Source organism: Cheilinus undulatus, linkage group 21 (genome assembly GCF_018320785.1).
Source record: "Cheilinus undulatus linkage group 21, ASM1832078v1, whole genome shotgun sequence".
NCBI classification, from domain to species: Eukaryota; Metazoa; Chordata; class Actinopteri; order Labriformes; family Labridae; genus Cheilinus; species Cheilinus undulatus.
This window is the reverse complement of record NC_054885.1, coordinates 22,228,436-22,255,983: the sequence shown is the minus strand read 5'-3', so window position 1 is coordinate 22,255,983 and position 27,548 is coordinate 22,228,436. Positions and strand designations below refer to the sequence as shown.

The 27,548-nt window shown below is 38.2% G+C and overlaps 1 protein-coding gene across 1 annotated transcript; it reads left to right on the top strand.

The window, feature by feature from the left end:
- The first annotated feature begins 1,944 nt into the window (after window positions 1-1,944).
- shisa9b (shisa family member 9b) lies at window positions 1,945-27,456 on the top strand. The gene is made up of 4 exons (XM_041778385.1): window positions 1,945-2,480; window positions 6,622-6,728; window positions 22,826-22,966; window positions 26,400-27,456. Exons 1-4 carry the CDS (start codon window positions 1,969-1,971, stop codon window positions 26,780-26,782), a joined length of 1,143 nt encoding a protein of 380 aa, XP_041634319.1. The 5' UTR covers window positions 1,945-1,968; the 3' UTR covers window positions 26,783-27,456.
- Window positions 27,457-27,548: the final 92 nt, after the last annotated feature.

Sequence of the window (27,548 nt, the reverse complement as noted above, 5' to 3'; positions counted from 1 at the left end):
ACAGTTTAAAGGCAATGCTACCAAATACTAATGAAATGTATGTAAACTTCTGACTCTCAAGAAAATAATAAAAAAATGTCTAAAAAATGATCTCTCTTATTATTCTGGCATTTAGCAAATAGAAATAATTTTGGTAATCCTAATTGACCAAAAACAGTAAAAGTTTAATCTGATTCAATGTTAGACGGTGAGAAAAAAAAGTTAATGTGCCTTTTTATATAGTGTATGAAAACTTCTGGTTTCAACTGTATATTTTTAGCTCCCAAAGGAGGGTGTCTGGTCTGACATCGACTTCTCTTTTGTTGAACTAAAACAGAAAGGAAAGTCTAAAAATGATAAGGCCGATCAAAAGCTTCTCAGGTAATGTAAGCTGAAACAGAAATAGTATTCTGTTCCTTACACAGTGTAAAAATACACCATTGCAGCTTAAGTCTTATATTAAGAAATATTATCTTAACTAAGAAAATGTATAAGCAGAATAAAAGTCTATCTGCAGTAAATGTTGCATATCAGTGTTTCAATTTACATCCTTATTATCCTTTAATTAAAGCTCCTGTCAGGAGTCTTTGGATGGTTATGAAATATTCTTTTATCTTTAAATGCCACATGCTCTGTCTACTAGGAGAAAACTGCTCCTTTTCTAGTCAGTCCTTGCAGTTTCATAGCACATGCCCCACTCTCTGGCATGTGCCATTCCACTCTGCTCTGCCCAAGAAGTCTATTTCATGAAAGGCCGCTGCCTCAACTCAAGATGAACCCAAACAGGAACAAGAACAAAACATCCAGCAACTTCACAAAACAACAGAATGCACAAACTCCTGACAGTAAATCTGGTCACTATATCACCTTTATTTCCCATTCTGAGGCACAAGCCCCAGGTCATCAGGCGGTCCTAGCGTCTGGAGGTAATACAGTGTCACGGTTGAAGAGAAGTTCACTTTTGAGGTGCAGAACCACACATTATGTCATCATATACTGGCGTTTTAGTTATGTTGATAGTTATGCCCTTTTTGACCTTGACTGAATCATAAGTGTAAAGATAGACCATTTCTATAAAGTCATTTTAAATGTCTATAACTGCTGACGTGCTGTAAATGTTTTAATGTGTGGTTAGTAGAGCTCTCTTCCTCCTCTCTTCTTCACCCACCAAAACAACTCTCACTTTGATTTGAGTGAAGAGCAGAGGAGCATATGTACTACTAAGTTTGTAATGCGAGAGCTAAAAAGATGGCAACAAGGCAGCCTTCTGCTAACAAACAATATCAGTCATATGGAACCACTCTAAAGTTGTTTAAAACTCTTGATCTCAACAAAAATAGAAGTGATAATCATTTTAACCATAATTGAGTAGCTTCACCATTCTCTTAATGCTGCATATTACAGTTTTAGAACATTACATAAGGAAAAATGTTGATCTAAAATGTTATCATTAGGCCATTCTAACAAAGGATTGTGGCTCTGATGGCGTTATTCCAGTCCTGTGTTTTGATAGAACTCTTACAGATGATTTAGAGACTATGTACTCTAAACACAGCTGAGAGGGTTTAATACAGCTAATTCACCCAGCTCCCTCTCTCTCTCTCTCTTATTGGCTCTCTCTCCCCCAGTTCCCCAAATTTTCGCGTATGGTCTTTGTATTCTCTCTCTCCCTGTATCTGTGACCGGCTGTGGAGCGAAGCAGACGGTCTGACACCCTCCATCACAACAAGGTGCATTACCTCAGTGAAGCGTCCCCCATCAACAACTAGCCTACTTGCTCAGGAGCCCAGAGCTTTGGAAGGAGCCTTTCATTCTGCTGTAACAGTTTTGAGAAAGAACGAAAAGTCCGAGGGCGCGCGGTATTTTTACGCATGGAAGTTGGAATCAGCCTTGTTGAATTTACGCATGGCTGTATCTCGTCGTCTTGGACGATGCGTCGGGGCGCATGAGAGCTTGTCAAGGCGTCAACAGGAGCGTAAAAAGTGAACAATGATGCGGGTAAATGAGCTACTGCTCGGCTACTTTTTGGTTAAAGTTATGGTGTGCGACGCCGAGGGCGAGCAGGGTCAGAGCGCCGATGACTTCATGTTTGTGACCGGGTTTAACGACTCCAAGGAGGCTGAGGTCACAGTCACGGAGAGCCCGCACATGGAGGACAAATGCCGGGGATACTACGACGTGATGGGTCAGTGGGACCCGCCGTTCGTGTGCAGCACGGGCAGCTATCTGTACTGCTGCGGCACCTGTGGCTTCAGGTTCTGCTGCGCGTTCAAAAGCTCTCGGCTGGACCAGACCACCTGCAAGAACTACGACACCCCGCCGTGGATGATGACAGGAAGGCCGCCACCGAAAGTGGACCCGGCGTTGGAGAACGCGAAGGATAAAACCAACCTGATTGTTTATGTCATATGCGGAGTCGTGGCCATAATGGCACTGATTGGAATTTTCACAAAGCTCGGTTTGGAGAAGACGCACCGTCCACAACAAGATGATATGTCAAGGTGATTTCTGATAACACAAATGTTGTTGTACAGTTTTCTTTGCATGTTCTTGGGTGTTTTAGTTAGTTTCCATTTATTCGCGCTGACTCGACCCATCAAAACACCTCAAAGGAGATTATTTTAGACTTTTATTGACCGTTTACGCAAATTTGCGTCTATAAAACGCGAAAAGAGCTCAATATGCAACAAGTTAAAACCCAATTAAAAGGGTAGAAATCAAACTATTAGTCTTTCATGCGGTTCTGATCATTTTTTCGACTTATAAACGAGTTTAGCTGCATTTTGATGACAACTGCAACTGTCAAACCCTAAAGGATAAATAATTATAATTATTTAAATAAAGGAAATGTCAGACAATTTCCAGTGATGTTCCATTTTCATTATTTATGTTAAACTGAAACAAAAAACATCACCTGCATTAATGCTCTAAAGCACATTTTCTCCTTATTCATTTCTGGACTCCTGACTTTAGGATGGAAATGTGTGCGCTGAGGAGACACAAAAAGCATGAAGCAGTGTAGTGAGCTGTATTTCAGGTCCCTGACTAAAACAATTAATGGCAGTATCATGCTTTATAATGAAAAAGTCTACTCAGTGCTATTGGTACACCTATAAGTCAAAACAAACACCTTTTCCAGTTCTCATTTAAAGCAATTGTACTTAAATGTGAGCCTTCCTGTGGTTTTTCTGTAAACAGCAATGGTTAAGACAGGTGTATCTGAGGCTGCTAATTGATTTCCACTGAAAGTCCTCAAATGTGGGACAAGCATTTCTGTGGAACATCAGGCACTGCTGTCAGAAATCTACTTGGTGCAATGAAATGGAATAAAACGTCTCTAATTCACCCTTTAACCCTAGAACTACAGTACCACTGAGCAAAACGCATCCACATTGACTAAATGTGGTACCCAGTACTGTCATTTTCTCACCTTTCCTCCTTTAAAGAGTAAACCAGAGACTGGAGTGGACTGCCATTTCTTAAACCTGGGTTGAGCTGCTCCTGGTGACGCTTTGACTAATTTGGGGTTTCTTTTTGGTGTTTGAACCTTTCATAATCAGAACCTTAACTGAAGTGATATCAAATCTACAATTGAAAACAAAAAAAAAGGTCACTTCCTGATGAGTTGAGCTGAAAAGGGCTGGAATGTATGCTGCGCAAACGGGGCATTAGGCTTCACTTCTACATCTGCGTATGGTTAAGTAATTTCATTTGAATGCCCTTGCCTGCTCGGTCATTGCTGATCACCACTGCTTATCTAATATTTTTACAAGTCTCCACTAGGGCTGAATGATTTGGGAAAATAATCAAATTGTTCCCAAGATTGCCATTGTGATTTAAAGTCCATGTACAGTGATAAAAAGAAAATGTTATTTTAGGTTTGTTGTATGAGAGGCTACTGTGTTTATGAACCATCAGGCCAAATTTCAGTTATGAGTAACATCTCCAAGTTTATAAAAGCTTAAAATAATGAAAAATGAGGCAGTAATACCTGCTCTAGGATGGTGTGGGTGTGTCAGTCGAATGAGCAAAGCCACGCCCACTCAGGAGAAAAACAACCCTCTCAAACTGTAAAAAATGCTTCTGATCAGAGCGCAGCTGCTGGGCTCTGTGTCTGAGTAGAGATAGATGTTGGAGACTAAATTTACTGTTTTTTGGTACAAATCTCCCCATTATAATACTTTTAATGACCCAAAGGCCACTGTAGCTGATAAATTTGGGGAATCTACCTCACAATGAATAAAAACACAGCATGAAACTGGCTGTCAGCTTTGGATGAAGGCAGTGACATCGGCTAACAACAAATTGTACTGAGATGAACTGCTCTGTGATATTTTATCATTGTAGTTTGTGATGTCATGAGCTCAGATATTTGCCCAGGCTAAAAAAAACTTTTTAATGGTGTAAAACAAAAATTCAGTCATACATAGATCTCTGTGTTTTCACATGTTTACAACAACCTCATTCCAACATAAATAGTGTGTAAAGACACAAACTTTGGATTTGACTTTACAGGGACTTGATGTGAATTTTCTTTTCAATTTCCTCATCTTTTGTATTTTTCAACAAGCACATGCAATAAGTCATTCTACATGATCCCCAAGACAACATTAATAGATTAAACTAGAGCTGTACAATTTAAAAAAGTAGATTGTGAATATTGTGACTCATATTGAAAATTCAACATGAATCTTTGTATTGCAGGGAGTAATCATTTTTATGTCATTGTCATTTTGATTTGGGAAACAAAGAAACCATTCTAAAGAAAATTACACTTTAATGAATGCATGATGAGTAGGGCATAACATCTCTGCTACAAAACAAATTTAAACTGGTACTTTGACAGATATGAGGTTAATGAAATACTGCATGTTCAGCCATTTTTTTCAGATTTTTTTCATTTTGTTTTAACTGATTTTACCTTTATTTAACTAGGAGAAAGAACTTATTGAGATTGAAAATCTCTTTTTCAAGAGTATCCTGGCCACAGCATAGTTAAATTACAAAGGAACAGACAAATAATTATCAGCCATATATTAAATGTCAAAAACAATTATACACTAGGACAAGAAATAACAAGAGAAACAGCAAGTATTTGTCAAGATCAACTACAGTCAAAATACATGCAGTATGGCAGCAAGCTATATTGTGATACAGCCTCTTTTTTATAACAACCTTTACATAAAACATGTCCCTTATGTTCTCTGCTTGTCAAGTCAAACAAGAAAAGCCTGATGATAGATTGAAACAAGACATTTTTAGGTGCCATGATGGGAAGTTAACTAGGCCATTTCAGAATAACCTATGTTAAAATGTAATATCTTACAGCTTTAAGATGCATTAACCCTGACTTTTTCGAGGCTTTTTTTCCCTGAAAAAAAAAATCTCATCAAACTTATGCATGAAGTTGTGGCAAACTAAGTCTTGAATGCAGCAGGTGAATGTTTGGAAAATTTACCATGAGGTGATAACATTAACCCCCCAAAGCCTGACAACACAAATTATAGCCAGAAAATTCTATTTTTTGGAAATAAAATGTTTATTTCACTTTCTACTGAAATCCAAAATAAATCCCAAATTTCCATAAAATTTAACATATATTTTTTCTGTGTCTCATTTGATACATTAGGTGTTTTTGGTAACTGAACCCACTTGAGGGCATTTTTATCATTTTTTAGATTGTATTCAGAAGTTTTTTTTTTTTAGTAATTTATTGATGATATTGATTAGATAGAGGTATCATAAAAGTATGTATCAAATATGCGATAACAGGCTTTAAGGGGTCAATATGCTGTGACTGCTGGTTCACTGATTCAATCTTCCTGCACTTAATGTATCTGATTGATACTTGTTTTCTCCAATAAACAAAGTGTTGACAACTGTTGCTTTGTCTGCCAACCAGTTTCAGCGGTGTCCTTTTCACGTCAAGTCTTGCTGCCTGAATTTTCATGAAATTTTCTTGAACAGTTTTGACCAATTCTGACAAACATAGCATACCCTTATGAGGGCCAATGTCTATGAATGGCTTATTTTGTGCTGCCAGTGCCCACTAAGCTCTTCAGCTCTTCTCACAGTTTGCTTATTGTTGCTAGGTTATGAATAGCCAAACGGTATGCTTAGTATTTGCTTTATTCAAAGAATTATAATCGAAGAAAAATCATCATAGCATCATAGCAGCTCTAGACTTGTGAGTTGTTCCCTTAAAAATGGTCACATCAGCTTCATACCACCATTGTTGTTGACAAAGCTGGTATAGTAAGGCCTACCCATCTTGATTTTCATAGGTCAGTGAGAGATAAGTCACACTGATAAGTGCAGCAGTGTTTCAAAAGTGCTGTAGGTGCAGCCACAGAAAACAGCTGACGCTGTGGTCGCATCTACACTCAGCATATTAGCATTGACAATGCTAAAACCGCTTTATTTTGAATTAAAAATGGGCTGATGGTAATGCATACAGACCTTTAGATCTGGACAGTGCAAAGTCCGCAATTTTGACAGTTTGTGTATCCCCTGTTAGCCAGGCATTTTCTAGTCATGGCTTTCCAACTTTCATGACTTTTATCTCCTTACTTCAACTGAAAGATAATTCTTAAGATTTTCTTAAGATGCTTTCCTCATTGCCATTGTTCTTCATCTTTCCAGAGCTCTTGCACATGTTATCCGCCATCCTGCATCAGAACATTCGGATGACATTGGACTTGGCCAGCACTATGAGAACATACAGACCAGAGTCACGGTTAACAGCCTCCGTAAGTTTTGTGTCAACAGCAGCTGACAAAACACTGCACACCTGCACCCAACGTTCACATGACAGTTTGTTGTTTCAAACACTGGATTCCAAACACCTATTTACTGATGCTGCTGCCATGTACTTGACAAAAAAATTGTACCAACCTGAATTCTCCACCACAACAGTTTTCAAAAGATTCTCACAAAGCCAAGTGTTGAACCCTGTGCAGGGATTCTTGCTCGCCTATTATGAATTAGAAATGGAGCTGGAAGAGTACATGTTCATTCACAGTGCTGCCTGCCAGTGAGGCAATTAGTAATGCCCAAAGCAATCACTTTACATACACAGTAATTACCACAGACAACCTGCAGCTCTGTTCCTACACTAAAATGGACGAACTGTATGCTGTAAGCATTGTTCGGCACTTTTACGCTCCCATTCATCAACACCAACTCCTACACACACCCACGCAGGCAGGTATTGAAAGAAAGAGTTCTTATTAATGCTAACCTGCTTAGTGTGCTGACAGCTCCAGTCAGTAAAGGTGTTTCTGCCTCTCCCTGTCTACAGGCTTGGTAATTATGGCTAACGGCATCTTATTTTTAAATTTTAAGACTAATTCATTCACATTTAGGGTTGCAGTTTTCATACGCACCAGCTCTGGGTTAGTAACTATCAGATGGAACTAAATATCATGTAGAGTAAAATATATTTACATGCCTTGGAGGATGAATGTTCCCATTTGAGCTAAAAATCAGCAGGTGATTCACTGATTAGTCAAGGAGGTAATTAGTGGAAACACCTGGCATTATCCATGGTTGCAATGAAAAGCCGCCTCTTTTTCTCACCCATGGCAGATGAATGTCATTCTCAAATGATCCCATCACCATCAGGCTTTGGTTGTATATGTACTGTGCAATGCTGTGTAATATACTGTGCAAACATTTCCAATTAGCAGACTGTTACAGATTAAAGTCATCAAATCTATAATTTGAATAAATCAATTATAAAAATACAATAGTTTACAACAAGGCCGCCTATGAGGGGAGAAAAGGTGACGGCTTTCTGAGGTCCAGCCAAATGGGGGGGGGGGGGTCCATGGAGGTCTGTAAAATCATGGGCAATTGTTAGGTTAAGACCCTGTAAAGTGAAAATAAATCTGTATTTAGGTTAATTGTATGACAGGTCAGTTGTGTTATGAACCCCCAGTCAAATTTCAGTCAAGTAAAGCATCTTTATAGGTTTATAAAATAAATCTTGGAATCATGAAAAACTAGAAAAGCACTTGGAGAGTGCAGACCTCCGCCATTAGCCCTATCTCCCAATAGCACAGAATCCTTCAAAAAATTCCTGGATCCAGACGGTGATCTGGATCAGTCCCAAAATCTAATCAGTTCTTCCTTATGCCATTTCTGACATTTCCTTTAAATTTCATCAAAATCCGTCCATAACTTTTTGAATTATGTTGCTAACAAACAAACTAACAAACAAACAAACAAACCCTGTCGATCACATAAGGTAATGAGGCAGTAAAATCTGCTCCAGGATGGTGTGGATGGGTCTGTTGAATGAGCTGAAGCCACGCCCACTCAGGAGAAAGACAATCCTCTCAAATTTTAGAATGTGACAATCTGAATGCAGGAAAGCAATCACGCCTGGCTCTGTGACGGAGAAGAGACAAAGTCTGTTCTCTGGCTCAAATCTCTGTAATGATGCTTTAAATGATCCATATGCCGCTGTGGCTGACAGATTTGGCAAATTTCCCTCACGATGAACAAAAACAGCATTTAACTGACTTAACTTTCAATGAAGGCAGTGACATCAGCTAACAACAGACTGTACTGAGATTAACTACTCTGTGATTTTAAATTGTAGTGTTAGAGGGGTGGGTCATTCCCCACTGTGGGCTGGTGGTGTCACCAGCCCACAAATTTGCCCCACCCAAATTAAACCCAGCCAGAAAAGAGGTGAAAACCTTTCTAATGGTCTAAATCCAAAACTTAGTCACATATAGATCTCCGTATTTTCAAATTCTTACAGCAACCATATTCCAACATATCCATGGTGTTAAGACACAAATTTGAATTTCACTTTTCAGGGTCTTTAAGCTGAGATAAATGTATTTAATTTTTAACCTGAGTAATAATTCTTATCAAAACAACACAAACTGAATTTTATTTATTCATGCTGCAGTACAATATGGCCTTTTTTCACCAAAATGTAAACCCTTTTCTTGAAACAGAATTACCTTTTTTGATAATGTTAATAATGGTAATGGACACAGTGACTAAATGGCACAATGACTTGGAACTTAATGTCAGACTTCATAAATAAACCATGATACACATGAACGTAAGGATGCCAGAAAATAAAGTAGAAGGAACTGAGACAACTTAAAGGGAACCATAATCAAAACATTCCAAAATTGTGTTAAAAGGGGTATAAATGGGATTAAATGGCAAGAAATTGGTAGAATCTATAGTGAAAAAGGGTTGAAAAGCTGAAAAAAGAATTGAATGAAATTGGTTTCTAAAATGCAAAAAAAGGGGCAAAAATGGGTTAAAATTGTAAGAAGGGGTTAAAAGTGACCAAATGGGTAAGAAGTTGCTAAAATGGTCTAATAAAGTGGCCAAAATAGGTCACACTAGGCATACCGGGTTAAAAGTTGAAAAAATTGGCAGAAACTGTGGTGAACAGGGTTAACAGAGGTAAAAGTTGGATTAAAAAATCAAAAATGAAATGGGTAACTAAAATGTAAAAAAGGGGCAAAAAGGGGTTGAAAACAGTTAAAAGTGGTGAAAAGTGGACAAAAAGGGTTTAAGTGGCTAAAATTTGGCAAAAAAAAAAAAAAAAAACGCAAAAATGGATAAGAAGGCAAAAAATGGGTAAAAAGGTAAAATTGATTTAAAGTGGCAAAAATGTTGCAAAAATGACCAGATACAGATGTGAAAATGGCCTACAAGTGACAAAAATGAGCAAAAAGATGCAAAATGGGAAAGAAGTGGGAAACAGTGGCAAAAATATTTGGAAACAGTGGTAAAAAAAAAAGTGTTGTGCAAAAATTGGTTGGAAGATGCAAAAATAGATTTAAAAAAGGCACAAATGAAAGGGGTTATTAAAATGCAAAAGAAGTAACAAAAATGGGTATAAAATGACCGGATTAAGTTTAAAAGTGGCAATAATGAGCAAAAAGGGGCAAAAATGGGTTACACAAGAAATTGGTTAAAAGTGGAAAAAAATGGCAAAAATGGATAAAAAGTGGCAACAATTAGTTAAACAAAGCAAAATTTAATTAAATTGGAAAACAAAAATGGGTGTAAACAGCGGTGAAAAGAGGTTAAAAGTGGTTAAAAGTGACTACAGTACATAATGTCAGTATCAGAACTCAGTAATAGCCTAAAACACTTTCAGTTCCAAAATAAAAGAGCTGTTAGCCCGGACGCTAGCATTTTTGCTACTGATCCAACACACATGCACTGATAACATTAATAAAACTAAAATGGCCATCTGAGGCGGCAGACCCACGCCTAAGCAGCGCCACCGAGGAACTCACGCTCCCATTGATAACTATGGTGTTCAAAATTTCAAAGTCCGACAAAAACCGAACGGGTGAGCGGTTCATCACCAAAATCTAATCGATTCTCTGCTGTCACTATCCCAATATTCCCTGAAAGTTTAGTGAAGATCCGACTTTCCGTTCTCGAGTTATCTTGTACACATACAAACAAAGAAACAAACAAAGATATGGAACCCTTTACATAACCCCCTGCCAATTTCATCGGCGTGGGTATTCACAACCGGGCAGGAGCCATACATTGGGTTTTTAGAACCAAGCTGTTGGCCTGGTTTACAGATTCTTCATCTGCTGAATTAAAGACTTGATTCACCCTGCAGGAAAAAAGACATAAATCTGTTTTTTGTTGTTGTTGTTTTCGCAACTCAGATCATTTTTGGTTTAAATAGTACAAGTCACATAGATATCTGATTGTTACAAATCAGTTTTGAGCTACTTTTAGTCCTTATCACATAAAGGTTGGATCATTTGCAATGCAAACTAAGGTTAAGCATACACTGTACTAATTTCAGCCATTGAACATCATATTTTTATAGTCACATGACTGATTTGAAAGTTGAATGGGTCAAATTTCAGCTCAATCCCACGTCATTTACCATGCAGTGTCCTGGAAAGCACAAGGGTTGATCTCAGCCAGATCAGCTGCTCCCACTAACTACAATGAATTTCTGGCAAGTTTGAAATTTTGGACATACTAAGACATACTCCTTCAAAGTATGAGCAGAGCTGCGAAGAGGTTCCCAAACTTTTTTGGGATTGCTCTTGCACAAAATGGCATGCATCTCATCCTTCTCTTTTACCGAAGATCTGAACGAGAGAAACATTGGCAGGAAATAATCGAGGACCTCCAGCTGCCAGGGAATATTAAAAATAAAAACAAAAGCATGCCAGCTTTGATTTGTTGGTGTTTATATTTGAGCTGTGCATATGAGACAACTTAATTACACATAAATCTTACTTCAACTCAAGCCAGCGGGAGTTTTCAAAGGAAACTTCATGGTAGTTCTTCATGTTCTGTCCTGATTTAATCTTTACACAATGAGCTGTCAGATCATGTTTGACAAATGTACTCTAAATGTGAGCATGTAATGTGTGAGCTAGGTTGTGAACACATATTCTACACAACATCAAATACACTTTAAACAGTGGGATTGAAATGCATTAAAGTTTGGCTTCACTCTTGAGAAACACTCGTCACACTTCTACATCCCGATGTAGCAGCCATGGCTCCACAAAAAGCCATCATTAAAAATGTGACTCTTCTCTTCTTTCCTCTCCTCACCTGCTAATATATTTGCTGGCCTTCAATGCACCTAAATTCAACAATAAACCATAAAACATGCTTATTTCAGTGGGATGAATCTCAAATTCTGTTTACTCTGTCTTGTGTGTAAAATCTTTGTCCACATTTAACAGGAATCTGAAAGGATCTGTGTACCAAGACTACCTTGTGTATCATGGCGTGCAGTGTGAACATAATCAAACAAAAAAAAAAAAATGGAAATTATGTACACCGTAAAAAGTGTTCATTGCTGTCCAAAAATAACTCCAAGCAGAAATGCTGTCTAATCATCAGCTATTATGACCTTACACAGAGACTGAGATTTATTTTCTACATATGCTTTATCAGAAGTGTACTTTATCATACTTCCTTCAAAAACTGAGTGCTCTATTTTAAGAGCCGTTTTTTCCTCTTTTAGCTGTTTTTATGCTCCCTTAAATCAGCTGAGCTGAGGTGTCAGTGCTGTCAAGATAATAATTAATCATTCTAAAATCCGTTTCTGTTCTTTCTCACCTCCACAGTATAATTGTCAGTTCATTAAAATACATTGACAGGCTGATCTGTGGAAAAAGACACTGTATAATGTCTTTAGAATTATTCTTTTTACATTTTACCTGAGCTCTCTATGTGCATTATAACTCAGTTGAATATTAGGAATCTGTTTTTCAGCCCATACAGTAGGTTGCTCAGTGCCTGGGTTTAAAAACCATCACGAGGGACTAAAATAGCCAGCTGACAACAAAAGGTTGAAGAGTCAGTACATAACTTTTTGAAATGAGTAGCTACCATGCTGGGATGAAAACTTTGATTAAAAAAAGAGTAGCGGAGGGCACAGAAGAACTTGTACCCTGGTTCTAAATCTCATTTCTCCTTCCTGGAGAAAAGAAAAGAAAAACTGTGGTATTAGATAACATAACGTCAGTGTAAAATGTTGTAGTGTACCTTCTGCCAATTCTGCATGGAAAAATAAAAAGTGAATTGCTTTGTGCAACTATCTTACCCCACCTGCTTTCTTTTTAGGGACAGAAAATACAGTTTCCATCAACCAAATGTCTATGAATTTTTTCAAAAAGCTCTGTGGGGAAAAAGGTATGAGATGCTTGAACTTTCTGTTCATCAGGATAAACTTCATTGATGGTCTCTACTTTCATGATTTTTGAAGTGTTACCATATTTGCTGATGATAAAAGGTTAATAGGGCTACAAAAAAACTACTGTAGGGATGTAAGGAAACACTCAACCTATGATTCAATTCAAATCCCTTTTTTCAGTTCACCATATGATTAAAATCCAATTTTTTTTAAAGAAAGCTATAAAGTCAAAGTGGAGTTTATTTACCTTGAATTCACTTTACAATAGAAAAGTTTAAAAATATATTCCCTCTTATGCCTTTTTCAGCAGTCTTTTTAATCTTAAAAGGAGCACCGCCTGATGATCAGACAAGTTCATCTTGTTCGATGGGTTTTTGTATCTCTCATATGTATACTGAACTAAAAAACTCACTAGATATCTGCATTTTCAGTAATTTGAGTTTATAAACCCACCAGGAGGCTGCCATGTTTTGGTCCGCACTGGTGGTGTGATGCCACAGTGCTGCAGCGCTCCTCACCATTCCAATGAGGTAACCACTGTTTCAGACTGGCAGCCAGTGTTAGGGCTGCTTCTCAGAAATGCTGCACGTCTCACGCACGGAGAAATTCAAAATTTGAGGTCACCATGAGCAGTTATCTTTCCATCTAGACAGGAAAATGATAAATACAGAGCCATTACCTTTTTGTAGCAAATATTTACATCTACATTGGCAGAATATGTTTGAAATCTTTTTCTTGATAAACCTGATGAAGGCCACGGGCTAAAATGCGTCTATTTTATATAGTTGTTCCCCATACTTCTACTATTTATGAAGCTTTCTGTTTCCACATAGTTCAGGTAAAGGTAAACACAGAACAAAAGCACTTCCAGTTTGCGCTTTTCAAAGTAAAAGTCGACTTTAGCATTTCTTTGGAGAAACTCCCTTTGTATGTTCATAATGCTTTGATTTTTACCTCCGCCAAGGGGGTTATGTGATTGGGTGGGTTTGTTAGTTTGTTAGTTTGTTAGCAACATAACTCAAAGAGTTGTGGACGGATTTTGATGAAATTTCCAGGAAATGTCAGAAATGGCATAAGGAAGAACTGATTAGATTTTGGGAGTGATCTGGATCACCGTCTGGATCCAGGATTAAAGGATTCTGTACTATTGGGAGATAGGGCTATTGGCGGAGGTCTGCACTCTCCGAGTGCTTTCGGCATGCTTCTACTATACACTGAATCCAGTCACTTGTAGGGAGTTTTATTGAGGTAAAACTTAGGATGAATGACAGAGCTTTGACAGCAGGGAGACAATGCCAACACAAACACCAACTCGTGCCTGGTATGAGAGCTGTTATGGCAGTAACAGCTGCAAGCTGCAAAAACGTCTGAAAACTGGTTACTGCATAGCAATGGCGAGGCACGCTGTGGCACTGTGACGTCACTCTACCAGCGTGGACCACAACATGGTGGCCTCCTAGTGAGTTTATGAGCTCAAAATTACTCAAAATGCAGATATCTAGTGAGTTTTTTAGTTCAATATACATATGAAAAAAGTTAAACTGAGAATATATCTTTCAGAAGTATCTAAAATAATTCCCAGATTAAATTAAAAAAACAAAATCTAATATGAAATTATTCCCTTTAAATTCCTGTTAATGGCAACCATGCAGCTTATATTCCTGGCTTGAATTTACTTGTTTTGCTGAAGGAATGACAGCATAGTGACATTCTTAGGCAGAAGCTAAGATCTATGAACTTTCACAATGTCCTCTTCAGTTTAATGAGCCTTTTTACTTGGGACAAAAGTGGCTGGTATGGAGAGATATGCTCATTTTGCTATTTGCCTATCACTGCACATACACACTGAAGCACAGAGATCCTGAGCCATTATGCAGCTATTTGGAGAAAAATATCCCTTTCCATGCATGGCCATACTGCATAAAGCATCTAATGATGAGGACAGTAATAGCATGCCATAAAGAGACTAAAGGTAAGTCTATTGTCTGTGAGGGCTCATGGAAGTGATCTGCAGTTTTTATGATGCACATACAATCTAGAGATCAGTAAATAATTTCACCTCAGTATGACTTCAAAATAAATGATGTGTAAATAAGGTTGAGAAATATTACTTTGACATTGCTATTGCTAAGCCATAACGGGGAGTTAAATCAGTCTGAGACTCCCAGCTGCTTTTTTATCCATATGTGGCACCGTTACACATGGCAAGGATGTGGTTGTTTTCGTAGGGTTTCCTTCATTCAGAGTGGGTGGTACTATATCAATTTTGCCTTTAATTAAAAACTGTCAGTTATTCTTAATATTTAACAATGATTGTCAGAATCCATGCTGGATTTGACACACCTGTTGCAGGTATGGGCAGGAGTGGATGGCACGCACTGCCCAAGTGGGCAGTAATGGTCAGAAATTCACAGGGAGCCAGGGCTCTAGTCATTCTACATTATAACAAGCACAAAAATTTGTAGAATAAATCAAGGCTGAACAATTTCTAATTGCAATTATTCTGATTAACTGCAAAGTTGATATGGATTCAAGTTAAGAAGGGAATGATGATTAGGTGCTATTTCACAGCCCTTTTAAATGCCTTTTGAACAATCTTAAACCTGTGTTTACCACAGACCCTATTTCTGGCATTTATTCCAAAATTCATTCTAAAGTCCCATAGATTTCAAGACAATAAAACCATAACTGCATTTCTGGTTTAAGGATGCTTCCTGCATCACTCATTAACTCAACATAATCATTACACTGGTATTCTTAGCCTGTGCTTATCAATCTGGAAATACAGATGACACAGTTCTCCTTCTAGCATTGTTGATAGCATACTGTATTCTTAAAATACTCTGCAAATTCTTTTATGTTTAGTGTCTTAAGAATTAATTTAGAGGTGGAGTTCTGTGGACCATTGTTGATGACCACATTTAAAGTAGAGATATAAAAGTATTATTTTTCAACCTAAGCTGTTTTTCTTTAAATTCATCGTTGTATGACTGAACTAGAGAAAAATGTGGCAGCTTTCTTCTGCGTTATGACCTTGGCTATGGCTGCAGAGAATCATGGCATATACAGGGATATATGGGAGGGTTTCTATCTAACACAGTTGGCAACAGCAAAGAGATAATTATTGTTTCCTTGACAGCCATCCTTGTAAGGTTACAATAGGGGAGATGTTATTTTTTCCCCCCAAGGACCTGTAGGTACCTCCTCTCCAGCTGCGTCTTCAGAAGCTATAACTGTTACTGTATATTACAGATAGTGGTGCAAAGCAGTGAAAAGAATCCCTCATCTATGAACTGTGGAAGAAAACAGAATCCGTTTGACCAGACCACAAGCTCCTTTATCCCAAGACACCAGTAAAGCTGAGTTTTTGAGGGTGTTTGTGGCTACCAGTGCCAACATGTTCATGCCCTGCTGGCCAAGGGAGCATTCATGAGGGCAACTGTGAAGTGTGGCCTCCTTTTACTCCAGGCCTTCAGCCAGAGTGTACAAAGTGTGAGCTACGTGCCAACACTCCACTGGTACATGACAGACTATTTCCTCACTGCAGACAGAAATGTAGTTCAGCAGCATTACCTCTGAGATATCAAATGTAGAGAATATTGGGGTTCTGTTCTCCACTCGTCATGTACCATGTCCTGAGCTGTACAGTGAAGCCTCCACCTGGAAAAGACAACACAGAGAACCTAAAACATCCACATCAAATGAAGACACATAAGGTGCGTTTGCTATGGTTTTGAAATGAGAAATCTACCACTAAAAGATTGTTACTCTGAATAATACTACATTCAGCACTGACAACAGAGAAACTGTACAGCTGGAAGCCAATGAAGTGCCACTGCACTGTTCTATCCAGCTCCATGAGTGGTGGGCCATCTATGAAATGACATAAAGGCTGGGCAACCTAATTCAGTAAGAGAATAAATGGCAGTAAAACTGAGCAATCACTTCTTCCCTCTAATAGGGTGGGATTTATTATCAACTTTCTGACTAGTGACAAGTTGACTTAAGTTAAATAGATTTGGTAGCTAGTTTTCTGCCTTGATTGAAGCTGTGAGTTACGGTACATTTACTTAACTAAGGAAAGTTTATCTATAAAATAACATTCATACACAGAGTAATTCAAAGTGTTTTACAGGGTTAAAATAGAATATTTTTTAACATTCAGAAAATTAAAGGGAGGCAAAAATACATTAAAAGAGAAATATATTGAAATATGTGATTAAAAAATAAAGGAGGAGGGCAAAGCAGCAAATTTATAACACTGTTGTCTTGATTAACTTTAAATGAAAAGTTGGGAGTTAATCTGCAAATGTGGCTCTGAAGGATTAAAGAGCTTAATTTGGAGCAGGAAACGGGGGCTTTTGAGAAGCAGTTTAACCCAAAGGGCCAAGGTGTACAGGCCACTGATGGTTACTGATGTTTTTACCCTAAAACATTGAAAACTATAAGACATTTCTTACAACAGTTTTACATTAAAACGTGGCCAGTGGAATGCTTTCACCTATCATTGATTCACACGTTTGCACATCTAAAGATATATGTGATAGTTGAATTGGGAAAGGGCACAATGTAGCTAATGCAAGTGTAGTGTTTTATGTGAGGATTTTTAGGAGTCTGTCAAATGTCAGCATATTGAATATGGGAGAAAATAATATTTTCATCACTACCTTGAAAGTAGGCTGTCTGTAAATAAGAGCGCCCTTCTCCTTGTACTGTTTATTTAGGGGCACACAGCTCCCAAAATACCCTCTTAAATCTTTTATGAGTCCTAGGGAGGTGTCTGTGTCTGGAGTGTTAACTTGCTTATTTCCGGCAACAACCGTGGAGTCTTTAACCTTACAAGTCTCCAGCAGCGGCCTACTTTCTTTCAGTGCGTGACATCAAAAGGGTCGAATCTGACAACGGTAAAAGCTACAATGACACCCAGTCAACACAAAGTCAGGAAAACATTAAAGAGGGAGACAAACAAGCTCATACAGCAACACCTCAGTTTAAATTGACTTTGGCATCCTGAAAATAGAAACGTTGCACCGGATCTTAACAAAAGCGCTGCTGTCCTCAAATCTGTTCTTTTTTTGGTCTATATAAAGAGGATATATGAGACTCTTAAGATGTCCTGACGGGCTCAGCAAATAAATTATTTTAAAAATAAATTGATACAAAAAAAGCTATCAGAGTACTTGTGATTATTTGTATTTTCTATTTCTCATGGCATCTTCCTTTAAGGGAATGCCTTGACTGTCACCTTGAGCATAGTATCAGATGGCAGTCAGGTGAAATCAGTCACAAACAAAGCTTGGTGAATGATACGACTAAATAACGCAAAAATAGGTTTCTACTACTGCTTATTGAAAGCAAATGGGATTGATTTTGATCCCCCAATTTGTTTTACAGTATAATGTTTCCAAGATTTCCAAACAAACAAAAAAAAGTAGTATCACTGTGGTAAAAGTGATAAAATTCAATTTATTCTATGGAAGTAAACGATCTAATTGGACTGTTATCTTAAACAAGAGCACACTGAATGAGAGCATTTGTGCATGGCCCACTTAAGATGAAATATATGAAACTGAAACAGGTCAACAAGCAGCCAAGAAAGGAACCTGACAAGGTAGCACAGATAGATTTGATATGGATGTATGGTGCCTCATTGGACATTGCTCTTATTAAGTAAAGCAGTCACTTGCTTCCAGCTATGAAATGACAGTTTTTAAACATTTATATGAGATAGTCAGAGGCACAAAACACTTAACTTTATAGAAAATGTTGAAGAATGAACCAATCATCTGTGCATGCTGCCATCTGTCTATAATAGTTACTGATAGAGCTCTAAGAAAACCAGATAAAACAGGAGCATGTTGTTAGGGAAAAATAGTTCAACAGTCATACTTTGCTACCTTTAATGACCCTGAAATCTCCTCATACTCATCACACCACCTAAGTCACTGCTGTCCTCTGTATCATTTCATGAGACAGCATCAATAGTTAGAGACTTTCCAAATTAATTAGCACAGTAATAACGGTTCTTGCTGACCAGTGGGGAATAAGAGCCCAATTAACCTATTTTCTGTGTTAATGATCTGTTTTTATCAGATGCAGTCTAGACCAAGTGCTACTGGATTCATCACACTTTAAAGTCTGTAAACTTTAACCTCTTTCAACAGTGGACTAAAGACTTACTCATCTTTATTGCTGACTTTATATCAAAGTTACTACTGCTGGAACATAAGTTTGACCTAACACCTCCTCTGGGTAGGGGTGAGGATCAAAATTCAGTGCCAAAGTACCAGTATCAACAAATCTGACACCTGCCCTACCAAGTTACAAGACAGATTACGGTGCTTCATTTCAGTACCTCGCCATCCCGATGCAATCCAGGTTACTCCAAAGGAAAGACACAAAAATACATTATGTGAAGAAGTTCAGCCAGTTACCTTTACATATACTGTATGTCCTGTCTGTGTCTAATTTCTGAATCATTTACAATACAGAGGCAGCTTATATTCTACTTCTTAAGCATTTTTTCTCTGTAAAATATTGATTCAGGCATCGTTTGGGCACCAGCACCTTAAATAAGCACTGGTATCAGAAAAAAAGGATACCCATCCCTACCTCTGGGGCATGAGGTGGCTGTGGTTCAGTGGGTAGAGTTGGTCGTCTCGGAAGTTGTGGGTTCGATCCCCAGCTCCTGCAGTCACATGGGCAAGACACCTAACGTCAGTGTATCCAGGGTATGGATATGTTGAATGAGATCAGGTAATACTGATGGCTAGTTCTCCATAGCAGCTTCTGCTGTGAATGTGTGAGTGGTGTAAAAGTGTATGAATAGGTAGGTGTGACCTGCGGTGTAAAAGCACTTTGAGAGCTTTAAACAATTGATCGATTGCTCATTAAGAATCTCTGCAGGGCTAATGTAAACAAAGATGTTTTTGTCAGTCAAAAAGCCAGAGTTGCAATGCAAGCCTTCAGATTTTTTGCTAAGATCTGATGTTCTCGTTTGCTGTCCACTTAAATTTTTAAATTGTGGCCTACATCAGACTCCAGTGTGAAAAGACCACAGTCCTGAACTGACCCGCATGCACAAAAGAACAACAACAAATACGTCACAAGCAGCACAGTGTGAAGAGAGACTAATTTAAAAAAGGCAGACATGATGATCCACAACAGCCTTTGGGAGAACAAAGTGTCATCCATTGCTATTTATTATAGTGACTTCAGGGTTAACTCTGTTTTCAGTACTATTAAGGGGCTTCACTCGTTACCATCGCCATGGTAACTTATGCTGAACACAATGAGATCCCTGATCACAGTGTTCTGTGAGCTGATGATGAGGGGGGAGGATGAAGAGACTAACACTTTGTTTCCTGTTATTATTTTCCACTTAAAATATATAATTGTGAGAAATGTCATGAATCTTTGTCGTTATCTTTGACATCACAGACTGAACAAAGTGTCTACTTTTATTACATAGTAGATGTATAATAATTGTACTGACCGCTTATTCTAAATTAAGCTTTTTATATATATTCTCATAAGCCCCATGTGCTTCATGTACCATCAGAGCTGCAGCTAAAATAGGAAATCTTCAACTGATAACATGATAGAGTAAATGCTTTAATCTCTTAATTTAATATCAGATTCACGGTGCACTAAAGATGATTTTATAAGCCTTCATTTGTGCATTCACAGTCCCACATAGCTCTCTGTCAATTGCCCCTGCATCTGTTATTGAAGTTACATTGATTTTAGTCTAGCATGTGTCTGACCCATAGACTGTAGAAAGAATTGGACAAAGTCTGTGTGACGTCAGCTGTCTGCTTACAATAAGCGGACTCAAACTGCTTTTGAATCCAATCTGAGGTGGATTCCATATTGAAATCACCGTCTCAACCGAACTTTGGATCAACCTTACAGCCTGCCTGCTAAGCTCGTCTTCCTGTCAGCTAGCTAGTTAGCTGGTTGACAGAAATGTAGCTTCTGCCTGTCGAGCTATCTGTCAATCAAATGAGACATGCCAATCAGTGCGCAGTGAGGTTTTTCCTAAATTAAATCTAAACCATTGTGGTGCAAAAAAATTGACCCTCCGTACAGTAAGAGCACATGAAGACATTAGCTAATGAGACATGTTTGTTTTTTTAGACCAATCTGTAAACTACTTTATAACTAGTGTAAAAACATCTGTTTAACAGGTGTTCAGACGGAACTTCCAGTGTTCCTGCAGCCTGCCTCAAATGGACTCTCGCTGTATTGCAATTTTTTGCACTTCTGCATTGGCTTCATTTTTCAGGACTGGAGGATGCTGCTTGGTTTAAGTTTATTTTTTTCTATTATCATAATTTGCTCTGAGTTTGTAAAATGTTGATCTGCTGATAGAGGACGTAGCTGTTCAGACTGAGGTCTCACTCCAAGAAATCTGACCTGTATCTGATCTGAATCCACATGTGAAAGTGGCCCATACCTGATTTGGAAAGATTATATTCTGTAAAATCTGTGCTGCTCACTCTGACATAACAAAAGTCAGATCTGAGAGTTTAAAAAAAAATCAGATTCAGGTCACTTTTGTTTGCTGTGTGGATGCAGCTATAGACGAGCAGAGGGTGGTGGATTGCCAGTAATGCACTTACAGAGTTAATTAAGGGGCATTTCGTTTTTTTTGTTTGTTTGTTTTCTTTACTGTCTGTAGCTCTGTGTCATCTGTCACTAGGTTACACAAAGGGCAGAAGTGATGGTTGTGCATCTGTACTTTTATTGGCTGCAGTATGTTAATAAAGTTTATTCAAAAAAAGTGTGTAAACATGACAATGGTATTTGTTGTCAAATCACATTAAAGAAAAAAAAAAAAGAAAAATACTGTTTGCTGCTAAATAAAGGTTTGAGTATTTAGGCATATGGTGCTGCATCCTGGGAAACAAGACAAACCAATAGGAGCCTAAACCTAAAACCTCCTGAGCAACAAAAGCTGATAGACTTATGCACACTCTTATTTGGGTGGCGCCCTGTAACCAGGAAGTATTTGTGTTCACACAGAAATTAACCGGCTTTATTTGAAGCACGGTTTTGACAAATGCTACCAGGTGTGTTTTACACATTATACGTTAACACCTGTTTAAGTAAAGAGATAGATTTCTCTCAATGCTTTGAGGGGGCAGGAGCCCCTTATTATTAACCCTACTGGAGGCATCAGTGTTTACTTCAGTCTATTCCATAACAAACAAGCAAAAAAAACTCTTTACAGAAGCTCTGAAGTAGCCTTAATTACAATTTTTGATGTGAAAATTGGTGCATACTTAATGAGTGATAAAAGCTGTTTTACATCATGCATTGTTACAGAAACAAGTTGATATCTTGATTCCAAAGTAAACTCACTGGCCACTTTATTAGGGACATTCGTTCAGTTGCTTGTTAACACAAATAGTAAATCAACCTATCACATGGCAGCAACTCAATGCATTTAAACATGTAGACGTGGTCAAGACAAGTTCAAACAGAGCATCAGAATGGGGAAGAAAGGGGATTTGAGAGGCTTTGCATGGTTCTTGATGCCAGACAAGCTGGTCTGCGTATTTCAGAAACTGCTGATCTACTGGAATTTCTACGCACAACCATCTCTAGGGTTTGAGGAGAATGGTTTACAGCTGACAAATCTGCAGAAACTGCGTGATGCCATCATCTCAATGTGGACCAAAATCTCTCAGAAGTGTTTCAAAGACCTCATTGAAATTATGCCATGAAGAATTAAGGCAGTTCTGAAGGCAAAAGGGGTCCAACCAATACTGGCAAGGTGTACCTAATAAAGTGGCTGGCGAGAACACATTACTCATGCAGTTGAAAATGCAGCCTGTGAATTACAGCTTGAGAAGACACACTGAACATCTGTTTGCTGTGTCATGCCAGTGGGCAGGGGGCCAGTCTATTTCAGAGCACCCTTTAATTTAGCAGATGTCTACTGTAGCATTAGTACAGTTTTACAAAGAGCAGTCATGACTCCCCAGCTGGCTCTCCAGGAAAACCTACATAGGAAACAAGTTAGGAGACACAATGACTTTAAATTCACATCAACCCATTAAACTGCTTTATAACCTGAATATTCAACAGTCACTGAAGGAACAGAGCAACCATGGTTAATTCTTTATTATCTTAGTGTCTGAATTTCTGCTTTTCCTCCTTTAGATAGCAACCAGATGAACAACCTGGTACAAGCATCAACCTTGATAGCCCAGCCTTACCCACCCCTGGGACCGATCACCAGCCCCTACGAACAACTGAAGCCTGTCAAGGATCTCAACAAGTACGCAACCCTGAAGGCTGTGGGTAAGAAGATATTTACCATGGACCATAATTAGGCAGAAAGTTGCATCAACAGGTTTTGTCATTTGGTTTGAGTAGGCTTCCTTTTTGAATACAGCTAGAATATTAAATCAGGGTTTTTCAACAATGCCTGTAATGAAAGTAATTAAAAAGCCAGGTTTATTAGTTTCTGAGGCAGAAAATTCACCTGAAATGCTTCATAAGAAATTTACCAGATCCCAGTCATATTAAACAAGCTTAATTTTGTTCAACATTGCTTGTCACAACAGACCGAAAAACATGATGTGTGCCATCTGTTTAATTTTAGTTGAGCATCAGAAAGGTTTGACACAATGTGGCTTTGTCATTTTTAAACTTATTTCATTGGATATTTTTTTGCATACTTCAAAAATGCATTTTTCTTTAAATAGTGACCTAGTTATTTTGAATCTCCATAAGATCTCTGGCTTACAGAAATCCTTGTCAGTTAATCATCAGTCCATCAATGCCAAACAAGAGCGGAGCTGAAAGCTTATTAATAGATGCAAGTCTGTTGTTTTTCCCATGTGCTAATTTAGGACCCACAGCAGACAGTGCATGAACAAATCAAAAAGATTTGGGCCTTGAGATTAATTTTGTTATTATGTGAGACTTTACAAATAATATAAACTGTAACAAAAACAAAATAAAATAGGAAAAAAATATATACTGATGTTAGTATTTTGTATTTACCTCCCATTAAAAAACTGGAAAATATTTTTTGTTTTAAAAGTTGTGATTAGGGTTTTTCCTAACTAAGTGAAAGCTAAGACTATAGCTAAAGTGCCTATATAAAGTATTCACCCCCTTGGATGTTTTTCCTTTTATATTTTATAAATCAGTTATGATAAATATATTTTGGCTTTACTGACCCCTCCCAAAAAATACCAACAAAAAGAGTCTGTGTGGATAGGTCTCAATCAGTCTTTCACATCTGGACACTGCAATTTTATTCCATTCTTCTTTGCAAAACTGCTCAAGCTCCTTCAGGTTGCATGCGTGTGAACACCTTTTTTCAAGTCCAGCCACAAATTCTCTTGGATTAAGGTCTGGGCTTTGACTCAGCCACTCCAGAATGTTCACCTTGTTGTTTTAAAACATTTCTGTGTAGTTTTATGCTTCAGGTCATTGTCCTGCTAGGAAAATAAATCTTCTCCCAAGCCGTAGTGCTCTTGCAGATTGAATAAGATCGTCTTCCAGGATTTTCCTATATTTTGCAGCATTAATTTTACCCTCTACCTTTAAAAGCCTTCCAGGGCTGGCTGCTGCAAGAAGCATCCTCACAGCATGATGCTGCCACCACTGTGCCTCAGAGCTGGGAAGGCGTGTTTGTGGTGATGTGCACTGTTTGGTGCCTGTAAGCATAGTGTCTTATCTAATGGCAAAATAACTTTCTTCCACTTGACCATGGAGTCTCACACATGCTGTTTGGCGAAATCTAGTTGAAATTTAACATGAGTTATCTTCATCTTTCACACTCTCCCTTAAAGCTTTGACTGGTGAAGGACCCAGTCATTTCAGCTGCTGAAGCTTGTAACTCCATGAGTAGTCATAGGTGTTGCAGTGGGCTTTCTAACTATTCTACTTCTTGCACTGTCACTTAGTCTGTGAGGATGGCCTGATAGGCATATTTACATATGTGCCATATTCCCTCCATTTCTTGATGATGGATTTAACTGAACTTTGGGGGATGTTCAGTACTTTGGATTTTTTTGTACCCATCCCCTGACTTAAACTTCTCAATAACCTTTTCTCTGAGTTGCTCGGAGTGTTCTTTTGTCTTCATGGTGTAATGGTAAGCAGGACTAGTTAACGACTAGTGACTGAACCTTCAATACTACAATCTCTTGAGATGCGTTCACTGTACTCAGGTGATTCCTATTTTACTAATTGTAAGACTACTAGCACCAGTTGGCTGGACCTCTTTAGAATTAGATCAGTCACTTTCAAGGGGGTAAATGTTTATGCAGTGACTTATTTTACATTACCTATTCTAGTTCAATTGGCATTGCTTTGTAGAAATCTGTTTTCACTTTAACATCAAAGAGTTTTTTTTGTCTTGTCAAGATTTTATTGACCATGATTGATTTATAAAATCACTAAAAGTGAAAAATTAATCCAAGGGGTTGAATATTTTTTCATAGGCACTGTATAACTGTCATGGTTTCAAACTGGTTAACGTCATGATGAAAATCTTTACAGAGTTATTAAAGAAACCAAATAATAAAAAGTTGATCCCTATTTTGAAAAAATAGTAATTGCCAGGAGAGATTTAAATGGGAAAACACTGCAGAGATAAATGTGATGATTTTAGGCATTTCTGGTGCCATTTTCCACAGTAGAAATCTTTTTATTGCTTTTAGTGGAATAATTTAGCTGTGTTTGAAAAAATAGTCATGGTTAGACAGCTTTGTTCAGCCCTTCATGTACAAAGACCAACCACACTACCTATCTCCCTCTCTTTGTGTTTCTCATGAGCAGCTGAAGCTTCTCCGCTGAAGTGCCAGCCAACAAACTGATCATTAGGCAAAATGAAAATAGAGCAAATCTTAGCTAATGAGACTGGGGACATGAGGCAATCAGGGGCAATCAAAACACAAATGAGCTGTCGCCATGTGACAAGCTGTAACTCTACTGTACATGGGGAAGAGATGGGATCTCAGGCAGCAAACAGGATGCTGTAGGCAAAATGACCACATAACAGATTATCACAGACTTATCAAACAATTAATAGTAGCTTGTGCTGGTATGAAGCTTAAATAGTGTTCAAACACTCTCATACATTATCTGCACATAGGAGACAAAAAACGATTCCATAATCGTGACTTTAAAAGAAGATATACTTCATATATAGGCATTTTTTCAATCATGCAACATGCCCAAAGGCTGACAATACATATGCACAAGCAGAATCCTATGGATTCTATCAGAATTAGGGGCCGCACGCAGACCAAAACACCCAGGGCTTTAGGAGGCTGCCCCTAAAAGAAAGAGAAATGCTAAAATCCACATTGTGCTGTGCCATATTCCACTGACTGACTGAGTCTCTGGTGTCTTTTTAAATAATTTGTCAAAATAAGTGTATGTTCCAATCTTGAAGTTTAACTTACTTGGTCATACATAACGAATGACAAGCAGGAACAATGTAAAAAGATGTACATGAGCTTGTTTTCACTTGGGGAAAAAAGCTTTGTGCTTTTTGTGGTTTAATAATCAATTAGGACTTCTACTGTGCACTGAGGTTGTAATTTCCCTTGAATATTGGGAGGACTGGTCATATTATCACATGATTAGAAACTGGGCAGCCAGCTTTTTTTTTGTTGTTGTTGTTTTTCTGTGTTGAAATTTGCCTCCCAAATAGATCGACATTGCAGAGAACCGTTTTTCTAACTATTATGTTTTTATTTGTATCTATTAGCAGAGAAAGCTAACGATGGCTTCTACAGCAACCGGCGGACAATGATTGAGATGACAAGCAAAACCAGCCTCCCCATGGAAGCTGTGGATTTGGAGCCAGCACCGACTAATCCTTACAGCCCTCCCAGACAGCTGTCTGGAAAGCAAAATGATCACAAGTACAAAAGCCCCAGGAGCCGCAGCTCCCAGTCGCTATGCTACAGCTCCAGCACGGCTGTTAGCCCAGGAGTGCTAAGATCTTGGGATAGCAAGGATGCACTGGGACTAAGACAGAGCTACGGCCAAAAGAAACTGTGCATCATAGAGAAGGAGCTGCACACCACTCGCTACTTGCCTCCACAACCATATTTTGTCACCAACAGCAAGACAGAAGTGACAGTATGAAGAACGGTCTAATCAGGAGGATAAGAGGTAACCTACATTTAAGAAAGACAGAGGCTGCTGACTGGGTGGAGGTGGAAAAGCAGCATGGACCGTAGCACCTGCATTTAATGGGCAGTATTTAAGATGCCATCTAAGGGTGAAATATACTGCATAAGGACTGTGTATCAATCACTGTGCCTCTGGAGGGTACAGTGATGTTTTCATCCGTATTTATGTAACCACACAGCTAAAACAAAGTTATGCTACTCAAATATAGCCAATGAGAGATGTGATACATGCAATGCTGTAGTCAGTATTTACTGAATCATCAGTGAAGTATATCAGTCCCATAAAATCACTGTTTAAATGGCAAAGCCCCTCTTATTTACATAGCTGAACAAGGAGTGTGATTACTTTGGAATGATGAAATGTTTTATCGGATACAGTGGGAGCTGCTATGTTGCTAGGTGCTGGAAGTGCACAGTATAAAGAAGATAAATTTGAGATAATTACCTTAAAAACTTCAACCAGCCTAAAGCTTTTCGACGATTGCGCTTATAAATAAGACTTTTAAGATCCTCCAGAACAAATTAAGCCACACAAATTGAGCAAATAGCATGTAATGTAAGCTAAGTGAAAATTCCCAAGCACACCAATTATCCTAAAGCCTAAAGATGAGTTTTTTGCTGCTTGTTAAACAGGCTGAAATTAAACTGATTGCTCTACTCTCATCTACAAAAGTGTTAGAATTCATTTATTTTTGCCGCAGACTGAAAACATCTGGGTT

Excerpts from the sequence above, each read along its gene's own strand:
- shisa9b (XM_041778385.1), top strand. The coding sequence starts at position 1,969 with ATGATGCGGGTAAATGAGCTACTGCTCGGCTACTTTTTGGTTAAAGTT. Across the intron at positions 2,481-6,621 it reads CAACAAGATGATATGTCAAG|AGCTCTTGCACATGTTATCC; the intron begins GTGATTTCTGAT and ends TCATCTTTCCAG. Across the intron at positions 22,967-26,399 it reads CGCAACCCTGAAGGCTGTGG|CAGAGAAAGCTAACGATGGC; the intron begins GTAAGAAGATAT and ends TGTATCTATTAG.